This window comes from Alosa pseudoharengus, unplaced genomic scaffold, assembly GCF_046254945.1.
Source record: "Alosa pseudoharengus isolate Yale_2024_CS ecotype anadromous, Long Island Sound unplaced genomic scaffold, YU_APseudo_1.1 YU_APseudo_1.1_scf_19, whole genome shotgun sequence".
Taxonomy (NCBI): domain Eukaryota; kingdom Metazoa; phylum Chordata; class Actinopteri; order Clupeiformes; family Clupeidae; genus Alosa; species Alosa pseudoharengus.
In genome coordinates, this window is record NW_027468657.1 from 28487698 (window position 1) to 28508553 (window position 20856).

At 44.3% G+C, this 20856-nt stretch overlaps 2 protein-coding genes and 3 non-coding genes across 7 annotated transcripts in view; all 5 read right to left on the bottom strand.

Moving 5' to 3' along the window:
* fbxw11a (F-box and WD repeat domain containing 11a) overlaps nucleotides 1-10500 on the bottom strand; it is a 15566-nt gene extending 5066 nt beyond the window's left edge. The window contains exons 1-8 of the mRNA XM_076292195.1: nucleotides 10384-10500; nucleotides 5450-5521; nucleotides 5053-5272; nucleotides 3796-3982; nucleotides 2626-2716; nucleotides 2369-2506; nucleotides 2033-2151; nucleotides 410-659 (exon numbers count right to left, since the gene is read on the bottom strand). Of these exons, the coding sequence (XP_076148310.1) occupies nucleotides 410-659; nucleotides 2033-2151; nucleotides 2369-2506; nucleotides 2626-2716; nucleotides 3796-3982; nucleotides 5053-5272; nucleotides 5450-5521; nucleotides 10384-10485 (1179 nt within the window). The 5' untranslated portion in view covers nucleotides 10486-10500. The remainder of the gene's footprint in view (nucleotides 1-409; nucleotides 660-2032; nucleotides 2152-2368; nucleotides 2507-2625; nucleotides 2717-3795; nucleotides 3983-5052; nucleotides 5273-5449; nucleotides 5522-10383) is intronic.
* Nucleotides 10501-11039: 539 nt separating this feature from the next.
* On the bottom strand, nucleotides 11040-20518 carry etf1a (eukaryotic translation termination factor 1a). 3 transcript variants are annotated; one of them, XM_076292197.1, is made up of 11 exons: nucleotides 20403-20518; nucleotides 19923-20025; nucleotides 17463-17638; nucleotides 17003-17142; nucleotides 16679-16817; nucleotides 15602-15792; nucleotides 14980-15109; nucleotides 14562-14735; nucleotides 14052-14116; nucleotides 12387-12534; nucleotides 11040-12089 (listed from the first exon to the last, which is right to left on the bottom strand). In XM_076292197.1, the coding sequence occupies exons 2-11, from the start codon at nucleotides 20006-20008 to the stop codon at nucleotides 12007-12009; spliced, it is 1332 nt and encodes a 443-aa protein (XP_076148312.1). In that variant the 5' UTR covers nucleotides 20009-20025; nucleotides 20403-20518; the 3' UTR covers nucleotides 11040-12006. The 3 variants fall into 3 exon arrangements, with proteins under 3 accessions (XP_076148312.1, XP_076148311.1, XP_076148313.1); XM_076292196.1 differs by having other exon boundaries at nucleotides 20399-20518; XM_076292198.1 differs by lacking the exon at nucleotides 20403-20518 and adding an exon at nucleotides 20188-20212.
* Nucleotides 13697-13818, bottom strand: LOC143133336 (small nucleolar RNA SNORA71). Its single transcript, XR_012988499.1, has one exon. It is a non-coding gene; the product is annotated as a small nucleolar RNA SNORA71 (small nucleolar RNA).
* Nucleotides 14205-14331, bottom strand: LOC143133352 (small nucleolar RNA SNORA71). Its single transcript, XR_012988513.1, has one exon. It is a non-coding gene; the product is annotated as a small nucleolar RNA SNORA71 (small nucleolar RNA).
* LOC143133337 (small nucleolar RNA SNORA71) lies at nucleotides 16259-16380 on the bottom strand. The gene has a single exon (XR_012988500.1). It is a non-coding gene; the product is annotated as a small nucleolar RNA SNORA71 (small nucleolar RNA).
* Nucleotides 20519-20856: the final 338 nt, after the last annotated feature.

Sequence of the window (20856 nt, forward strand, 5' to 3'; positions counted from 1 at the left end):
CCCAAATGCCCCTGTGTTCCCAGCAGCCCCTCAGATATACACCTAGATTCTCCATTCAACCCCCTCACCCTCCAACCTTCCACTCACATTAATGACGGGGGTCAGCCGAGGTGGAGGCAATAGGGGGATTCCACTTGATGTAGCCGCCTGCAGCAGTCTTAAGCTAACTGCATAACGTGATTAAGGTTTTCAAATCAGAACTGTGCATACGTGATGGTTAAAAACGTATCAGAATCTCAGAAATAATCACGTTATGCAGTCAGCTTTAGATGGCTGCAGGCGGCGACATCAAGTCGAATCCTCCAAATGTACTTATCCCTTCTACATACTCGCAGACTTCCAGCGACTCACTGACTCAGGTTATGCGCCTACACTTCCCATCCACCCCCTCTCCCTCCCTTTGGCTCACCTTGATGGTGCGGTCGCCCGAGGCGGAGACGATGTACTTGTCGTCGAAGTCGACCACGTTGACGGCGGCGCGGTGGCCCACCAGCACGCGGCGCAGGCTGATGTCGGTGGGGGAGGCCATGTCCCACACGGCGATGGAGCGGTCCTTCGAGCACGTCACCATCAGACCGTTGCAGAAGCGCAGGTGCAGCACCGCCTCGTTGTGGTGGATGAGCGTGTTGAGCACCTCGCCTGAGGTCACGTCCCACACCCTGCAGGACACCAGAGGGGGGGGGGGGAGAGAGAGAGAATCGGTCAGTGAGAAAGAAAGAAAGAAAACAAACAAACAAAACAGAAACAAAGAACAACAATAACAGAAAGAAAGAAGAAAGTCAAGAACAAGAGACAAAAGGAAACAGGAAAAAAATAAACAAAAACACGTAAAAAATAAAAAGAAAGAAAGAAAGAAAGAAAGAAAGAAAGAGAGAGAAAGGAAGAGAGAAAGGAAGAAAGAAAGGGAAAAATAACAAAGACGCACTTCAAGAGCAAGTGAGAGCATATGAAAGGGTGATCGGTGAAAAGTGTGGAGAGGTAGCAAAGCAGAGAGAGACGGAAAGTAAGAGCAAGTTCGACTGAGCGAAATGTTAATGCACTTCCTCCACGTCTGAGCGAGTTAGCTTAATAACCCCCTGAGAGAGGGCTTCAAAGCGCCTACTTAAGTCAGAACATGATGCTAATGCTCTTTCCATTACAGGCTGTAAACAGAAGCTTGTGTGTGCTGCCACCTAGTGTCAGCTAAGCCCTGCTGACGGGGGGATCGAATTTAATTCTACACCTATTAACGAGAGGGGAAAATTCAAAACACAGATTTGTGTTGGCACTGGTGCGGGGAAGATGAGAAGCATCAAGAGAGATGTGTGAATTGAAGCGCGCACACACACACACAAACAAAACACACACACCATTAGCATACACACACATACGCACACACAAACACATATTCGCACACACACACACACACACACACTGGAAAACATGACACTTGGGCCATACACATCTGCCTGCCTGTCATAGCACTGGCTCAGGAAGTGAAGTCAGCCTTTCCGTGGAGATTTCCCAGCGAGAGCAGAACAGAGTCCAATGTGCAGTTTTAAAGGCCTTGGTGTCACTGCTGCTCTCGGCTGTACTTGATTGATGTTACAAGGTCTTATGCTCCCTCGCTCACACTCACACACACACGCCGAGAGAGAGAGTTGTTAATGTTTTCTGAGGTCAGGGTCATCTCGTTTTGGATTGTTCAGGGAGTTTGTCCAGGACAAATATTAGGCTAAGTCAGAAAATGCTAAATTCATGATGTCAGCCAGAGCACACAAATGCACATACAGTCTAGAGACAGCAAGGGAGGCCTCAAACAAACAAACAAACAAACAAACAAACAAACAAACAAACAAACAAACACTTAACGAAATAGAGATATAAACAGAGCATTTATATCCCCTGTTTTTTTATCCTGTGTGAGTGCTCAGAGTGAAGGTGGGTACTTAATGCCAACGCACACACACTAACACACACACGAAAAATATATGACAGAAAAGGAGTGTGTGTGCATGTGAGTGAGGGCACATCTGTGCACGTGTCCACCCACCTGACGGTGGAGTCGGAGGAGCCTGTGACGATGACCCGCTCATCATACTGCAGACACAGGACCGAGCCCGTGTGACCCGTCAGAATCTTCAGACACTCCAGAGACTGCTTATCCCAGATCTGAGGGATGTAGAGGTAGCGAGATAGAGAGATGTAAAGGTAGCGAGATAGAGAGATGGAAGGAGGAAATGCTTCATTACATCAAAAAACAATAATCACCAACTATGAATTATTACCACCTACACCCGGGACCTCCTGGCAGATAGCAACTCTCCCTCTCTCTCCCAACACACACACAAACACACGCGCACGCACACACACGCACGCACGCACGCACCTTTATGGAGTTGTCTCGTAGGCCGCTGATGATCTTCTCGTCGTCATACTGAAGGCAGTACACCCCCTTACTGTTCTCTGAGCGGCACTGGATCCTCTGCAGGTTGTGCCTTCCACACCGCCAGTTCGCCTCAATGGTCTGAGGACAAGAGAGAACAACATAAGTTTAGAGATATATATGTGTGTGTGAGTGAATGTCTGTGCCTGTTTATTGATGTGTGTGTGTGAGTGTGATTGTGTGGAGAAACAGACACTCACCTCTATGTCCTGGATGATTTTAGGATAAAGTGAGTGGTAGTAGGAGTTGGGCGGGACTTCTACTGTGCGGTTCTTAAAAAGGTACTTCTCCCTGGTGACGGAAAAGAGAAAGCAACCAATCACATCAATTCAGTCAGTCTTGTGATGATGAATACATTTCTGGGTGCCTTCTTAAGCCCCAAGATTCAATAATGCCAAAAGTAAAAACCATGAGCAGCACAAAGTCTTGGACACCATTAGAGCCATTATTTGTCTATTATCAATAGCACTGCTTTGTTGCATTTTTCTATTGTGATGCACTCTTTATAATATCAATTAACTTTCAGATATTTGCACACCTATGAAGTAGTTCCAGTTTTTATGCCACATTAGGCTTGTATATCACTTCACCAAACTCATTGTGCAGTTGAAATGAACCATCACATTGCAAAAGACTTAGCGATCTGACATATTTTGAGGATAGAAAAATTGTAACGTTTGACTGCATTGGCTTTGAGATGCACTGCATTTTGGAATAAGTACAACAGTGATTTTACAAAGGTAAGCCTCAACAGAATCTTGGGATATGCTAGCTTAGCAACGAGACAGATGGAACGAATGTTTCCATTTAAAGCTAGTAATGGCAGTTTGCCCTGAAAACTGAGAAATGAGAATGTGTGGCAGTACGTAGTTCTACAAACAAAACAGTTTTAGAGATCAAAAGGCAGAACTTATATTAGAAAATTAACACAACGCAAGTGTGGCAACAGTGGTATAAGTGGGATAATGGACTCCACAGCATTCGAGTATCAGAAGTTAATGCACCTTGAGGTGTAACGGCATTACCATCTCAAACGTGCATTAAACTGCTGATACTCAAATGCCTTGTCGTCCATTATACCTTACAAAAAGGCTAACATATACCATCAACCATAAAATAGGCAGGTTAATGTCTTTGTAAATCAGGTTCATTTTTGATACATTACTTTTTACCCCTGACTGACGATATGTGGAGGTCACATCCGTGCAGTCCTGCATGACCAGACGTGCTCCTGCTCTGCTTGAAAACCCCTGTATCAGCACAACCCATTCAACCCCTCCCCAACCCAACCCCTCTGTGGCCAACAGAGCCAGAGTCTCCTGCAGCTGGGCAGCCAACTGTAGTGGACAGTGGACGGTGGTCCCCCTCACCACTGGTGTCTTTCGGAGAGGCCCTTCCACAGCGGGTCGGTGCGGACCATGCGCTCGATGAGCTTCTTCCACAGCATGCCCTCAGAGATGACCCGTTGCCACTCCTTACACACCAGCTCGGCCGAGCACAGCGAGCGCGCATCCAGGAACGACAGGATGTTCTCCGCTATGTGGTCCAGACCTCGGGCTGTGGACAGGGGGACGGTCAAGATGAGTGGTAAGGAAAAGTGACTGGTGATACAGTTAACATTACAGATACAAGTGGCATGCAAAGGGACAAAACAATCTGAACTGAATGTTTCATTGTAATCCCACAGTTCCCTGTACCCCTTAGAGAAGGATTTAAATGTTACAAGAACATCTTCACCACAACCAAACCAGCCAAAGTTTAAGTTAATCTGTACTGTGTAAACTGAAAGCAGAGATGTAACAATACTACTTCTGAATGCAAGACCAGCATGTAAGCACATCAAAGCAAAGAGGTCCATTCACAGCACTGATTCGGCAAGGCACTTTTGTGTGGCTGACTTTATTTGCTGTGATCCCAGGGAATGTATCCTATAGCTGGGGCTGACCTCTGAATCTAAGTGAGCTTCATCCTCAGTGCTGCAGGGTCTATGGAGGGGGTTAGAGAGTTTACTAAAACCCTCAAGCAGCAGAGGGAATGTGGAGATTATGTTACATGCTGTGACACATAGGTGGGGAGCATGGTTTTAATGGGGTTGGAAAGTGTGTGTGCGCGCTTGTGTGTGTTTGTGTGCGTGCGTGTGTGTGTGTGTGTGTGTGTGTGTAAGAGTGAGAGCAAATGTGTGAAATGTGTGTGTTACAAGCTACCACAGCAGCATGGCCTTGAGGTAGAATTTGAAGAATGGATTTATGTGTCTATGTGTGCAGTCTCTGAGGTCGAGCTCATGTGTGAAGCTGTTGCATACAACTTTGCCTGTTTCTCTCTCTGTGTGTGTGTGTGTGTGTACGCCAAACTCTGTGCAATAACTGCCGTGTTTACTGTTTTTTTAGCTATTTATTTGAGAACATGGAATGAATGTGTATGTGCGAGATAAATGTGTATGTGTGAGATGTGCTTGGGTGAGTATGTGTATGTGTATATATCTTTACTCTATGCTGCTATTTGGAGAGGATCGCTCCAATAGAAGTTTCGTTGTATCGCATACAATGACAATAAAGATCTATGTATCTTTTTCTGTTTCTCTGTGTGCGTGCGTGCGTGCGTGCGTGCGTGTGTGTGCGCGCGTGTACCTGGCAGCGCTGTGATGAAGTCCCTCTGGAGCATGGGCTTGAGGTAGGAGTTGATGTGTCCGTGCTGGTAGTGGCACATCCGTGAGATGAGGTGCTCCACAAACTCCACCTGGTCGCCCTCCGACCACTGGTCAAACAGCTGGATGCACACGTCCTTCTCCTTGTCAAAGTTGCACTGCGACGGCCGCTTCCGTGAGGCCGAGACCACTCCGTTACCGAGCTGCCGGAGGCAAGGTAAAGAGAGGAGTGTTTTACTACAACAATACTGAAATGTCCAAAAAACACAAATCCCAAAATGTGACATTCGTTTAACGTGACAATGCATGGTGCATATAATTTGTAATATATGCATGCACGTTTGTGCGCGCACACACACACACACACATGACAGACTCACCTTGAACACTGTGGTCTTCTTTGGCGAAAGCTCATCTGAGTGATTATTCTGAGGCTCCATAACCGTCATATTCTGTGCAGAGACGCAAAGGGAGGAGAGAGAAAAAAAAACACACACACAACACACAGACTGAGTGAGACTGGACAAGCACGTAGGGCATCTGCATAGGACAGATATGGAGAGAGGAGAGAAAAAGGGAGGGGAGGAGAGGAGATAAGGGAAGAGTCGCTACAAGCTACTGTGACACATCAGTGTAAGAGGACACTAACAAGAGACAGACAGATAAGGGGAGGGGGGGGGGGGGCATTACAACAGGCAAATAGGAATGGATACAAAGCCAGCGGTGAACCACAAACACAAGGCCTTCATTGGGTCCAGGGAGAGGGTCACTACGGCTCACTCATCCACAACCTTGTTAAGAGGTGGTGACGGGACAGGGAAGGGCCAGTCTGAGCAAACACAAGAGGTCTAGAGTCTAGAGCATGAACAAACCTGAAAATGACCCTACAAAAACTAGTCTTGCATACAAGATGGGTGACTGCTGCACACAAATAATAATAAACCCCAATTTAAGTCGATTGTGCATTTCCAGGGGGCTTTGGTGTGTGTGTGTGTGGGTCTGCCGTGACAGGTCTGAAACCTATGTTCCAAAAGCATGCAAATGCTGGAGAGCTGATCTGAGAACGGGGTGACCTTGGATGAGCTCGTGTGGGAGAGCTGGTAACCAGGCAGCAGAGGTCTGACCCTCACTAATCACCACAAGACTCAAGCAGAGAACACAGCCGGAACACACTGCATGAGATGAAATGGCAGCGTGAACATTTACAGAGGGTGTGTGTGTGTGTGTGTGTGTGTGTGGGAGGGGGTGTTTGTGTTTGTGTTTGTGTGTGTGTGTGTGGGTGGGGGTCTGTGTGTGTGTTTAATTAGGAAGACTGCATTTGCCCTTCTCAAACAGGCGTAATTGCCACATTTAACTGTTGCAAGGTTAAAGTTGAGCATTCTCAACATTACTAAAAAAAAGGCCATCCGTCATTTCCACCTCGCAATCATAGACTCTTAATTTGATACCTAGCTCATCACCACCACACTGCATATGTTTGCCCTCCCTAAAGGTTTGACCATGACAAGTTTGGCAGGATCGCCACTGAAAAATAAATAAATAAATAAATAAATAAAAAAAAACACTCCTGCCTACATGAGGAAAATGTTTAATAATTTAACCCTAGGCACTAGATCATGGCTAGGGCCTAGATCAATAGCTAAGCTAAGCTATTAGGCCTACATGTCGAAGATGAATAGAATGCAGATGTTGTTCTCAAGGCTCAAAAGCTGAGAATACACTTGGAAGACTCAGGCTAGCTCTTTGAAGAATGTGATCCGGACGCATTAGCTCAGTCCTCAACATCCTGAGCATCCGGCATAATTCACAAATTGGATTCTTGGGAATGATGATAATCAGGTTGAATCCCGCGTCGTGTCCGACACTATGCGGAACGTCAAGTCCTGTTCCCGTTAGTCTCTTCCGCCCGGAGAGAGATATGATCTCTGCCGAGTCCCCAAACCAAAATATCTTTTTCCTAACTTCCCTTCCCACCTTCAACTGCTCTCTCGCTCACACACACACACACAAAACCTGCTGGTGTAGTTCCACATAAAACCTAGCCCAGAGTAAACACTGTATGCTGTAGAATTGTAGGCTATATGTCTTTCAGACACACACACACGCACACGCACACGCACACGCACACAGTACAGGAAATGTTTGCAAAAGACCATCATGGAAACACTGGACATTCAGAACTGATCAGCAGGTTGATGAAAGGTGCTGTCAAGTGTTGGGTGAAGGTAAGCAAACAAACAGAGAGAGAGAGAGACAAAGAGAGACAAATCACAAGGACACGAGACGCAGACAGGAGGTTAAAAGAAACACACAAAACAAGTAAGCAAGCAAGCAAGACTGGGCAGCAAGCACTAAAAAGCAGCCGAAGGAGACAAGCAGCATCGTTTGAACGCCGGAACGCAGACAAGGAAGGAAGGAAGGAAGGAAGGCAGGCAACTAGTAAGGCCAGATGAGCAGGCAGTGTGTCTCCTCGTTCTCAGGATAGTGAGTGGGCCACGCAGACACTCCGCCCACGCGCCGTCAGAGCGAACGTGCCGAGCCACACCCAGATACGGCGGTGAGACGGCAGGCCACCTGAACGAGCAAAGCCAACCGGGACTTCCCAGTGGATTTGACACTTAACATGGCAGCTTCATATATTATTGTTTAAGGGGCCGAGCGAGGGTCCATTTTTTTTTTTTATCTATTTGAAAGCTGCTGATGTGAACTATGTCTTTCAGATGCCACTAAGGAGGTTTATGATTGAAAGGCTTTAAAGTTATGGCGCCCCCCCCCCCCCCCGACTCTCTCTAAAACATTGCAGTTCAACTCTCCTCTGCTGACTACAGCAACGTATTAAATAATAAATCTGATGTAGCACCCATAAAAGAGAGAAGAGGGGAGAAGGAGAGTGCTAGCGAGAGAGCGAGCTTGCCGAAGGAACGAGCACTAGGCCTGTAACACCAATCAAAAACAGGAGCCAGAGGAACCGGCCTCCTGCAAAAAAAAAAAAGGGTGGGGGGGCTGGACAGGGTTGCACAGGGGTTGTGGTGGGGTGGGAGGGTGAGTGTGGTGGGGTGGGAGGGTGAGTGTGGTGGGGTGGGAGGGTGAGTGTGGTGGGGTTGGGGAGACACAGCACTAGGAACAGAGGAGGTGATGGAGAGGAGATGGAAGGGGTGGGTGATTTTTAAGAGGAGGAGAGCAGAACCTGGTTGTGGGCCCGGGAGGAGGGGAGGCTCTGCAGGCACCTGAGTGCACACAAACTCTCTGCCACCGAGGAGCAGCCCAGCCAGAGAGAGCGAGGCACAGAGCACTGTGAGAGAGGGAAAGAGAAAGAGAGAGAGAGAGAGAGAGAGAGAGAGAGAGAGAGAGAGAGAGAGAGAGAGAGAGAGACAGAGAGAGAGAGAAGGAGAGAGAGAAAGAGGGGAGTTGGGGAGGGGGCAAGAGAGCAGGAAAGGGACAGGAACAAGAAGCAGTTGAGTGACCATGTGAGACAGTTGTAAGAGAAAAGAATTCAGAGTGAAAGGAAGAGAGAGAGAGAGATGGGCAGAGAAGGGGTGAACCAGATTAAAGAGAAGGGGTGAGGGAGAATTGAGAGAACAAAAGAGGATAAACGGAGTGAGGCAAATATGTGGGGGCCAAGGAGGAGAAGAGCGGAAAGGAGTTAAGTGTGGGAAGTGAGGGAAAAACCTGTATTAGAGCCAAACACACACACACACACACACAGTTAGCGCACAAACACACACACTCTCGCATAATAAACAAACACACATGGACGCAGTCACAAACAGTGCAAAGGCACATACATTAAAGACAGAAGCATTGTTAAGATATGGGGTGGGTAAAGTTGTGAGAGGATGGGTACAATCAGCCTGATCAAATATGAAGTGTACTGTAGAACAGTATACTGCATAGAGGTTATTCCACTTTGGGATTTGACACATGCTCTTGGGTGAGCCAAAGTACAAATAAAACAAACAGAATCCCACCCATGGTTTAAAATCCCAGCATTAACTAGACTTTAGTTGTGTGGTATTATGGCGTAGGTTTCTTTACATAGGTTAATCTTTATCAGGGCACAGTTCATAGTTTCGTTAGAATAAACTTAAACGTGTGTGTTTTAAACAGAATGCCAGGAAGGAGGATGTGACTAAGTCAGTCATGTTTTTTTTTACAACTAATATTGACATAGATACTATATTCAGCTCGGCGTAAACTGGATAACAGTGAGAAGACAGCATGACATGTTGAGAGAATTATCAGAATTACCAGACAAAATCTTCAGTAACAATGTAACCATTACTCGCCTTGTTACTGTTAAATCTTCAGTAACAATGTAACCATTACTCGACTGTACACCAAGCAACATTTTTAAACAATGCGACATTTTCAAACGAGTTACTTTGCCACCAGCCTTGCTTGGGGGTAAACGAATGCTATAGCCTACGTGTTTATTCCTAGCATTAATGTCAACTGGCTGTCAACCTTCGATAAATAATGAGGGTAAGCTCCAATACAGAAGTTAAAGCTAATAACGTTACCACTTGCGCGGAGTTAAAATTGTGAAATGACAGCTCATGATATTCATTGGTATTTTCAACATGTGTTTAAATACATTTCATACATCACTGCTACATACCTATAATTGACATTATAACATCAAAGGGGGGGCAAGTGAAATCAACACTTCAGCTAGCTAGCTAACTAGCAGTTAGCCTACGGGCTACTGTTAGCTGTGGACACTTCCTTCTACGCAGCAATAAAAACTCCATCTCACGTTTGCGAGGTGTTTCAGAAACCGTTCTTTCATATAGGGCTTGATGAGCACATATACTAGGAAAACATTAATGACTCGACGAGGCCAGTGGCTAAAGCAACTACATTCCCATCACAAGCTCGCTAGACATGAGGCTAATAACAGAAGTGGCTAGCTAACGTTACGCTACAGCAGGGCCAAATGGCGCAGCGGTACTGCAATGACTAGACGCTCCCTCAATTTCTGTCATTTTCGCTAATTATTGACAACCAACATTTATCTAACTATTGACACATCCACCTTGACATACGTATGATGCGTTCATTGTGAATTCGGAAAATAAACAACTGTAATGAAGGAAAAATACTTTTCCGGGCCTGAAACTGGCGTTGACATTATTTGTCTAGCTTGGTCTCGCTGATTTCCCTGTCCTTTCCAATAACGTCTAACGTCACGGAATGTCGACTCTGTTTTGCCGCTCATTTAAGTACATTGACATTAGAATCAATGATGATATTTATAAACAACCGAAAAACGAATGTGTTTAGTAAGATTGTCTACTGTGAATTGACTGCTTACCATTAGCTCCAACGTTTTGTCTTCCATCTCCGGCTCCATATTGTTGTTCCGCCCGAAACTCGAAGCGAAAATGGAAACCCAGCCCTGCGTCGCTGTCCGCATCTGAGTATACGTCACGACCCACGGCAGGGAGTGTTTTGTGCTTGCAATGACCCGACAAAGGCACTCAAACGCCCTCTCATGAATAACAACTATGTGATTGGACAGGCCGTGATGGAAGGCGTGTTTTTCTAGCGCATGGTTCAATGTGATTGGCCCCAAAAACCACTACGGCTTTCCCCAACAACAATGTTGCCATTTTTTCTACTTTCATAAAGACCTGGCAAAAATATCACATTCACGAGACTATCAGCCGTAAACAGGCCCTTCTAAAGACTAGTCTACTGTGCTCCCCTGAAGAGAGAGCAACACATGTCAAATAATCTTATATATCTGGACATGCATATATTACACATGTAAGTCTGTATAATGTAGAAAATGTGATGTCTGCACTTCGAGCATTTTGATTGGGCTGTACCCAATGTTGACGTTGAAACGGTGTAAATTACAGCTCAAAGGTGAAATTGTGTTCACAAAGATAGTGTAAAACAGCCACACAGTATGGGTAACCTGCAATACATCTCTCATGTTAGCATAAAACAGCCATATACAAGTCGTATCTGAATCATTTTTATAGATCCCTTGCACTTTCAAGATGAAAACAGCAAAAAGTCAAAGGGTCTTGTTCAGGGAATAGCACACTAAAATGCATTTCATTGAAACATCATTAATTCCCCTTATTTTTCTGCGATGCATCACTGGCTACATATGAATATTCACATGATGGCTTCTCACTGAATGTGCTCTCTGGATTGTCAACAGACTGCTTGCTGGACAGAGAAAATCTTGCTCTTCCATCTCATTGGCCATGCAGCATTTCTGGCAAGCCATCCAGAAGAGAAAAAAGACACAGTTGAAAAAGTGAGTGTGGATGAAGGACCATTGTTGTTTTGTTTTTTTTAAGCAGTTCAAATTTAATACTTCTTTGTCCCCCATTCGCTACAGAAACCCAGGTAAAAAAAAAAATCTAAACCATCATAAAATACAGCAGCATCAATTGCCTGTAAAAAAAAAAAAAAAGAAAAGAGAAAAGAAATAGAAATGCAAAAAACGGACCCATGGGGAACAGAAGAATCAGGGAAGTCAGGGGAGAAGGGACATAAAGAAAAATATATAATATATATATATTTCTGTATAAGAGGAGCAAGTCCAAAGTTGTCTTCAGATGGGGCCATGAGTATCTTGGGCACGTGCTGTTGCTTTATTTAAAAAAAAAAAAAATTAAAAAAAAGAAAAGGGAAAAAAGTAGATACATTGAACTTAAAAAGGCGAGTTCAATCCAATCAGAGTATTCTAAGGCTGGGGCGTTATTTTGTTGTTACTCATGAAGGGTTCTCTCTCCTCTGTGATTGACAGGCTGTCACTCCTCTTCAGCATATGTATTTGTATATGTAACTGTGTGTAAGTGTTTGCAGTTGATAAGGGGTCCATGTTCTCTCGCTGTTTTGAGAGATTCTTTTTCATTCCGTCCTTCTTCAATTTCTTCATCCATTCTCTCATCTCCCCATATCAGTCCCCGACTACCTAGTAGTCATCCAAATCGAAAAATTCATCGTCCTCTCCCTGGTAGTCCATGCCCTGGAAATCCACCCTGTACCTCAAGATTCCTGGAGAGAAGTAAAAAGAGGGAGACAATGAGGCAAAATGAAAAAGAATTCCATTGAATTCCATTTGTGGTGGTTGGTTTGCAGAATTAAATTGAATGCAACAGTTTTTAACAAATTAGCACAGCTGGTTATGATGCTAACCAGATTTAAGCACAATTTAGTACAACCTGGAAAATCATTGTGTGGTGGTCAATGTTGATATTGTGGTGTGCCGCCGCAAATAAGTCAATGTATGGGAAACCCTGATGTAGCATGTAGAGGAAATACGAGTTTGAGCATCATTAAAAACAGTCTCACCCCCAATGCCACCGAAGCCTTTGACAAACTGCGATCCCTCCTGGCTCTTGTCTGTGACAATCTCCAGTGTGGCGCCGAACTTCTTGTAGCTATTGGCGAACCACTCCAGCAGAGGCATGCACTCGATCAGCTCGTGCTCCTGTCCTGTCTGTTCACGAGCACACACAGATGACAAAAGGTGAGGTGTCATTTCAGAAGTCTGCATCAACGATACGGACATTCTTAAAGTGTAACTAGAGTAGAGCTATAATCGGGCCTTAAAAGTTAGGCCCGACAAGGCATGAGCCCGACAAAAATCAGCCCGAGCCTGACAGGTTTTTAAAAGCCCGAAGTCCTCTGTAACATCATAACATCTCAGCACTCTGAAGTTTGCGGGAACCCTCCCATACGCAGCCTGGACATTAATTAGTTCTTGCGCCAGCTCTTCAAACCCCTCGCCATTTACGATATCAAAAGGCCTAATGTCTTTACAGCGAAAGCTGACACACTTGTTCTCCGTAACCTGTTTCACCTTTGCAGGGTTGGTTTTGTTGCTGTAACAAACAATGTGATTGTAGGTTGATCCTAGGCACTGGCAGGTGTGGACAAGCTTTTATCAACATGCCTTATCAGCGACAAATTCCCTGTCATTCTGCAGAATGTTGAATTCTTTGGATTTCACATAGGCTAACCTACTGGCTCATTATTCTCATTATGTACATGCCAAAACTTTTCCACGCCTCAGACTTTGCTTTCTTTGCTGGTGCAACTAAAACGTAATCGCTTAAGGCCAGCCTCCGTTTCACCCCCTCAGCATCCATTTTTGCATCTTTCTCGCAGCTAATCGAAATGCAACACGTGACAGCTCATTTAGCTTACCGCGCAAGCCGGAGCCCGAGTGAAATGATAGAAATTAAGCCCAAACCCGACCGAACCCATCAGGTTAGGGCAAACATCTTCAGCTCTACTCCAGAGTAAAAACAATTTAGGGGTCTATTTATGGTAGTTAACAACTTCAAACTTTTGATTGAGTGCACGTTCATTGGTGGCGTTTTGAGCAAGACCACAACATTGTAATTATATTTTGAGCATTGCTAGTGGTATAAAATAGCAACGTGGCACCTTGCCCTGTTAGCAACACTGTAAGCCCATTCAGTGTTAATGCAAAAAAACGGTCTTGCTCAAAACACCACCAATTAACGTAATTTTGCCCTCAATCAAAACGTTGAAGTTGTTAACTACCGTAAATTGACCCTAGGACAGTGTGTATTCCAACCAACAATGAGACTTTCATCACACTGACTTCTGCCTGACACGGCAAAGTGACAACGTGTCTGAAAGATACAGGGTTTGGCAGAGATGGATGCTCCAGCAAACACGGGACTTTCAATTCGCTCTTCCTGCGTATCAATGACCAGGCAACAATCATGCCATAATCACTTTCGATACAGGGTTATACAGATCGTCATTATGATAATGGTTGTTAGTGGTATAAAATAGCGACATGGCACCTTGCCCTGTTAGCATCACTAAGTCCATTCAGTGTTAATGCAAATAAACAGCCTTGCTCAAAACGCCACCAATTAACGTTAATTTTGCTCTCAATCAAAAACTACCATAAATAGACCCTAGGTTGTTTTTACTCCGGAGTTACACTTAAAACATAAATGTAGAATTCACACTGACCTCTTTGTCTGTGAAATGGGACTTGTCTTTCTCCTGTTCTGGCGTCAAATAAATGGTCTTCTCATCTAAAAAAAAGAAAAGAAATGTAGACTGTGACCAATTAACAATTACAAATTAAGAAAGACTCTTATCCAAAACTACAAAGTAAACAATTGTCTGAAAGATACAGGGTTTGGCAGAAACTGACAATCCAGCAAACACGGGAAAAGACTTTCAACTCACTCTTCCTGCGTATCAATGACCAGGCAACAATCATGCCATAATCACTTTCGATACAGGGTTACAGTCAGTGAATTTACATGGAGGTGATATATACTTTAATGCTTGCAGAGTCTAGTGAAGACTGAATTTTAATTAAAAAGTGATAGCCATGAAAGACAATTCTGAATTCCTGTTCCTCAGGTTCTCTTGTCCCTCTTTTCTGCCTTGCTGTTTTTACCATCAATTCAAAGAGAGTCAACAGGTACGTATTAAGTACACTTGTTAAGTGATATGTTACAGTCAGTGTACCATTCTCTGCGTCGATGGACTCTGCTCCATGGAGTCTCAGGATGTATCTCATAGTGTCCAGGTTCTCATAAACAATGAGGATCTCCACAGCTCCCATCTCCAGGGCTTTGAGGGTGTCTTCCACGCCGAAGCAGTACTTCCCCGTGTCCTGGCTGATCTCATCAAAATACCGCCCTATTGAGGCACAGATGCAAGAGTGGGTATAAAATAACACCGCTACAACCATTATAATCCAACCGCACCCCCCCTTGCAGCCACTACTGGAGCCAACACTGATGGCTTTGCTCCCTCTGTCCCATGGAATTCATCCAAGGTTTTTTCTATGACAAAAGCCATGGCCCTAAAATATGCTGCTAGGATCGTGGCTTGAGTTGAAGCCATAACACACCCATCCAAACATAAACACAAACACACACACCTATGAGTTTCTTCTCCTGGATAAACTTGACGTTTGACAGCACTTCTGCAGAGAGCTCAATTGCTTGGTTGAATCCATTCTCCCCTCCGTACGAGATGTCTACCAGCTTCAACACTTTTGCTTGTAACCTCTGTAGAGATAACACACCAAAGACAACACACACATCAGACAACCACAAAACAGTCATTATAAGGACCTCTGAGCATTGGCAACAACTAGTATTTCTTATGAAATAACAAGCACACGGCCAATAACTACAAAACACCCCTCAAAGAACTAGAGCATGTCAAGTGGCAGACAAATTACTAAAACTTTTTTTCCACACTAGGCAGAGCATAACAGTGGTTCAGCTTTTGATTCCATAAACATGTGCAGAGTGAGGAAGTGTGTGAATGTGAAACCAACATTGAATTCACAGACTAGCTAAAACCAAGTTCAACAAAGTTCAGCTCTGTTCACTTGAAGTAAATCTACAATTGGTTTGACAGAAGTACTGCGAATACAATGTCAAAATAGTAAATTGCACACTAAAGCAAATATATAACAGCACAACATCAAATTGATGCGGAACGGTACCGTGCCAACGCAAAAAAGTTGGCCGTAAACCATACCATAAACATACCGGGTCGAACATATCTGACTGACTCAGTTCAGTTTTGAAATCAGCAGAACCAGCCAAGACCATGCCGGCCACGTTGACCTTGTCGTTGGACACAAAGAGCTGGACCGCCGTCTCGGCCACCTTCCTCACGTAGTTGTGCCTCTTCTCCATCCTCAGACGGGCAAAACGCAAAGCAGACTGTCCTCCTCTGCCTGAGGTGTGGGAGAGAGCAGACATTGTTTAGAGCCTCCACCTTTAAGACAATGATTTTAAAACATTTATTTTTCCCCTTCTGCAGCAGAGAGACAAATCGGAGTCAACCTGCACACAAACCACACGTGTTTACATCTTGACATTCAGGGTTACTGGTTGCTGCTTTAAGAAACATGCCAGGACTGAACAAATGCCTAACCTGGTTATAAAGACATTGTGGTATTCCTGAACACACCTGATTAAACAGTCCCATTCTGCCGGGCAGAGCACGGCTCATTCAATGGGTAAACCCACAGCTGTTCCAACACACTTATTTTCCTTACACGGCCAGACCACTGCATCTCAATTTACGTCGGAGTCTACAAAATTGTATGGATAGAGTTCTAGCCCTGGACAGTGTGTATTCCAACCAACAATGAGACTTTCATCACACTGACTTCTGCCTGACACGGCAAAGTGACAACGTGTCTGAAAGATACAGGGTTTGGCAGAGATGGATGCTCCAGCAAACACGGGACTTTCAATTCGCTCTTCCTGCGTATCAATGACCAGGCAACAATCATGCCATAATCACTTTCGATACAGGGTTATACAGATTGTCATTATGACAACATGCAAATAATCCTTAACCATATGCATAGCCTGACGAAGACTGAACTTAAAAGTGATATGAATGTGTGAAGGAACTGAAGGACCATAGCAAGTGGTGAGTTCAGTAGCTATAAAGAACACTAGGCCTGAGGCAAAGACACTTACCGTATCGATTTCATGCATATAAACATACATAGAAAATGTTCCACATATGTTCTAACACATTTGGTATAGTATATGCAACATTTTGGCTACAGTGGTCTCATGGTGGCGATGGTGGAGCAAACAGTTTACCATGCTTCTTGGGGAGATCCACGGTGAATTTGTGTAGAACTTCTCTGGTGTTCCCTTGCAGAGTCCCGAACAAAGCTCCACTCCCATCAATCACAATAAAACCAAACTTGCTGTCGTCGGACAGCAGGGCCGTCAGCGCCTGGGCGATGAGAAATATGAGAGACGCCGAGATTACCAAAGCTTTGCCTTTAATAACGGCCAGGAATATTGAACTCAAGGAGGAATGTCAACAGCTGCTACAGCAGTCAGTGAGGTCTCTCACTCACTCACACACACACTCTCTCTCACACACACACACACACACACACACACTGCATTTCGCACCTCAGTGTGGAACTTGTTGTCGCAGAGATAGAGAGAGGTGTTGATGGGTTTAAAAGGCTCAAAGTCAATGTTGACTTTCTTCTCCTTGCCCTCCTCAGTGACTATGGTGCCACAGTACACCACTAGGCCATTAGGGGGAACTGCAAAAAATAAGGGAAGCGGAAGCCGGTCAACTCAGAAAAAAACGACCGCTGGAGTCAATTGTACACATCACATGCAGCACTTTAAAGCCATAAATATATTGCAGAGTTTTGAAATATGTACATATAATTTCTATTTGCTTTCAAGATGGAATATCCCCTGATTAATTATTATGGTTTTGCTTGTGCCTGTGAATTGTATCAAACTGACACTCATATGTGTGTGTGTGTACTTTATTAAAAAAAATGCCAAGCTAACATTAATGATGCCCCAGGACAAGCCAACAGCAAGAGCCAGTCCTAGCTGGACAGTCAGTCACCTTTGTTGTAAAGTTTGAGTCTCTGCTGTACTGAGGTGATGGCGCCGAGCACAGACAGCCTGTTGACTCTGCTCTTGATGTTGGAGGCCGTACCGAACTCATCGGCCAACATCTTGGACACTCTGGAGATCTGGTCCTTGGGAGGGATGATGAGGGAAATCATACTGGTGCCATTCCTACCCAAGGAGAAGCGAGAAAAAACATGATTACCTATTCATACTATTTATCAAGTAAAAATACTTAAAAAAACACTAAATATGCATTACTTATTTTCAAGACACAATGTATGTATTGCTAGAAACTGTACTTTCACTTTCAATTATTTCAATGGCATTATTTAAAAAAGCATGCTTTTCACAACTGGAAACCACATTTCTGCATGCTAGTATGTAGTGCTAAGAATCCTTAATGCATAGTAGCCTAAACAGAGAAAAGCACAAAGGGTAAAATGTTGTTCTTGCCGCACACATTGCCACTGTATCATAAACTATCAGTCGAGTTGATGGGTGACAGGAACTTCAGTAATTACATGACAATTAGCTCAGAAATACACAAAAGTGGCTCTCTCCATCATAGACTGCTAGCACGGAGAACAGGTTAATATTTGCACAAGGTCACAGAATCATATGTAATGTGAAGAATAGTGAAGGCAGCTAAGAGTAATGAAAGCAGGAGACACATCTCCCATAGTTTCCCAATAGGCTCAATTTACAAACTAATGCAAAAGGTCCTTCTCTGAAAAAAGTACATTAAGTAGTACCCAAGACCTACACACCACATTTCAAAAGTTAACATACCTACACCTATTTACATTTAGAACAAAAAATATGCGTGAGCAGGGAAACACTACATCTACAACAATAGTAGATGTATGCAGGTGTTTGACCATTCGGCAACTTGAAACCAATCTGCCTCCGTACATTTCATAGTACTAACTACAACCGAACATGACGCACAGACCAAGCCATGAGGCGACCTTGTGTGAAGGACTTGACCATAATGACACATTGTGTCTTTTCTCACATGCTACCTGTCAAAAAGGAGGTGAAATGCCGGTCGCGCTGACGTTGCATTTGCGCAACAGAGACCTACCAGTAAATGTAGGGCAGCCTAGTTGAACGTAATGTGTCAACCGTACCAGTATTCCATCACCAACAGCCCTAGTAAAAAATCTACTTGACCGTATCAGTACAATACCATAATTTGACCGTGGTCATTTGCATTTACAGGGACAAACTTGTTTGTTTATATCTGTATTATTATTAACACCGCAAATCTGCTCCATACTGGAGATAAAATGTTTCGTCAAATCTGCAGTTTCATCCCCCATTATAAGCTATGGATGTATGTCTCACAACGCAAGTCAAACATCATAAAACCCGTCACAAAGGGTTACAAAACTCCTCCACGTACAGTTCCATTAAAGTTAAGTTGATCAGAGGGGGGTATTTATTCCACGGTTGAAATGACTAGACACTTCGATCACTCCGACATCTGGAGACTACCACATCGGTGCACAACAATCCAGTGTAGGCTACAAACGTAACAAAATATTTATTTAAATCAAATCTAATTTTTCATATAATTTCCGAGAGCCATTATCCCCATAACAGCTATACTTGGTTACTATATCGTATTCTTGACTTAACCACTGACAGTCAAAACTCAAAAGTGACAAACTCATCAACTGCACCGATGACTCGGTTACGGCATTTGATCGAGCTTCATTTTGTCTGGGCATAGGGCTAACGTTACTAGCAGCGTCTGTGGGCCCTGGAGTAGCTGCTACTCAGATGGAAATAATAATAGCTACCCACGTTTCCCTGGTATAGTGCTAGAACACATAGTGTGACCCAAGGCTAACACAAGACCAGTTTCGGCCGGTCTGATGTAGTGAAGTTAGGAACATGCGACAAGATTGTCATCAGATTCTGAAGCCAGTTCCTTCCTATAAGCTAACGTTAGCTACGCTAACATGGCGCAATTAATTGTCAACTAAAGCTATGGCATACTTTACGATTGCAAATGACACTGACAAAACTACAACAGTTAGCAACTCCCAAGTTTCACCACGCTAGTGAGCTGAAACCTATTAATTAAAACGCCACAGCATGCCATGAATCGCGTGAGAAAGAGGCCTGCATTGCGGCCTCCAATACTGAAGAATCTTCCATTCGACAAAACAATCATACTACAGTGATCAAGGTTAACACTGTAAGTACAACATTTCTATAAGGGGTAAAAAACCACCACCAACCTAAACCGAGATCTATGGCACAAAGTCTCGTGGCTGCACCCCACTCGCCGGTACCCTGCTCCTCCCAAATCCCCGGCCTTCTACAACAGCTGGCTAACGTTACTAACTGTCTACACGTACCTGGGCTTTAACCTTGCGCTAATGCTCACACCACGAAGCCGAACAAAGTATATATATTTTTACACAAAAAAGCGTTTACGTACCCTCTTGCTGCTTCCAAACTTTTGATCAGCTTCTTGATTTTCCATATCTCCACGTTCCTGTCCGCCGCGCTCGGGTCGTCCGCCATCTTTCCTGTTGTAATCGCTTAAGAAAGAGCAACAGACTGGATATAAAAGCAGAAAAGGCAGCTCCGACTCAATTCAGCAAGAGGAACACTTACAGTTAAAAGAAAGGCAATGTTATAGTGTATAACATAGGGTCATGGTACTGCCCCAATACCGATAGCTATTTCCGCGCAGGTCTCACCTGGCGTAGGCAACCACCCGAGATGGAAAGACCCAACACCGGCTGACGGTGTCAGTAAAGTGCGCGGCAAAACTAGGCCCTCTTTCTCCCCAGGCCCTAGCGTCCACCCTATTAGCTACCACATATGCTGCTTGCCCATCCGCCATCACCAATATATTTTTAAAAGACTGAATTCAAGAATTTGTTGGGTAAAAGAACGATTAAGTTTTACCTGCCTTTGGCTCCGCCGCACCACTCGGGGTCTTTCTGCGTTACGGCCGCCGCGATTTTTGTTTCGTTCGTCTGCTATGTGACGTTGCCTCTCTTTGCCGGTTCCGTCTTCCACGAGCTACGCGTGGTGCGAAAGTTCACATGGGGAGGTGGATCTCAGATTTTCTACTTCCTAGAAACCCGCATAGAAACGCGACGATAGCACACTCTGATTGGCTAGGCTGTAAGCTTGTCATAAAACAAAAGGTCATGGGCGGGATCATGAATTTTCATGCCTCATGGGAGCTGTAGTGCTTCGAACAAGGCTACCCTAGTGAAACATGTTAGTCCTCAGTTAAGTACAGAATATGGGACATTATGAATCCTGACTTGATTTATGATTCAAAATTAAAAAGGTCACAAGATAGGCTTATCCCTAAGCTTATAGAAAACGTAAGGCCTACTTTACCTAAATAATTC

Bases quoted from the DNA above. Each gene is read 5' to 3' on its own strand.
- etf1a (XM_076292197.1), bottom strand. From the start codon at position 20,008: ATGGCGGACGACCCGAGCGCGGCGGACAGGAACGTGGAGATATGGAAA. The intron at 17,639-19,922 runs GTACGTAAACGC...CTCCTTGGGTAG, and splicing joins AGTTTGGAAGCAGCAAGAGG to GAATGGCACCAGTATGATTT. The intron at 12,535-14,051 runs GTCAGTGTGAAT...GCTCGTGAACAG, and splicing joins CCCATTTCACAGACAAAGAG to ACAGGACAGGAGCACGAGCT.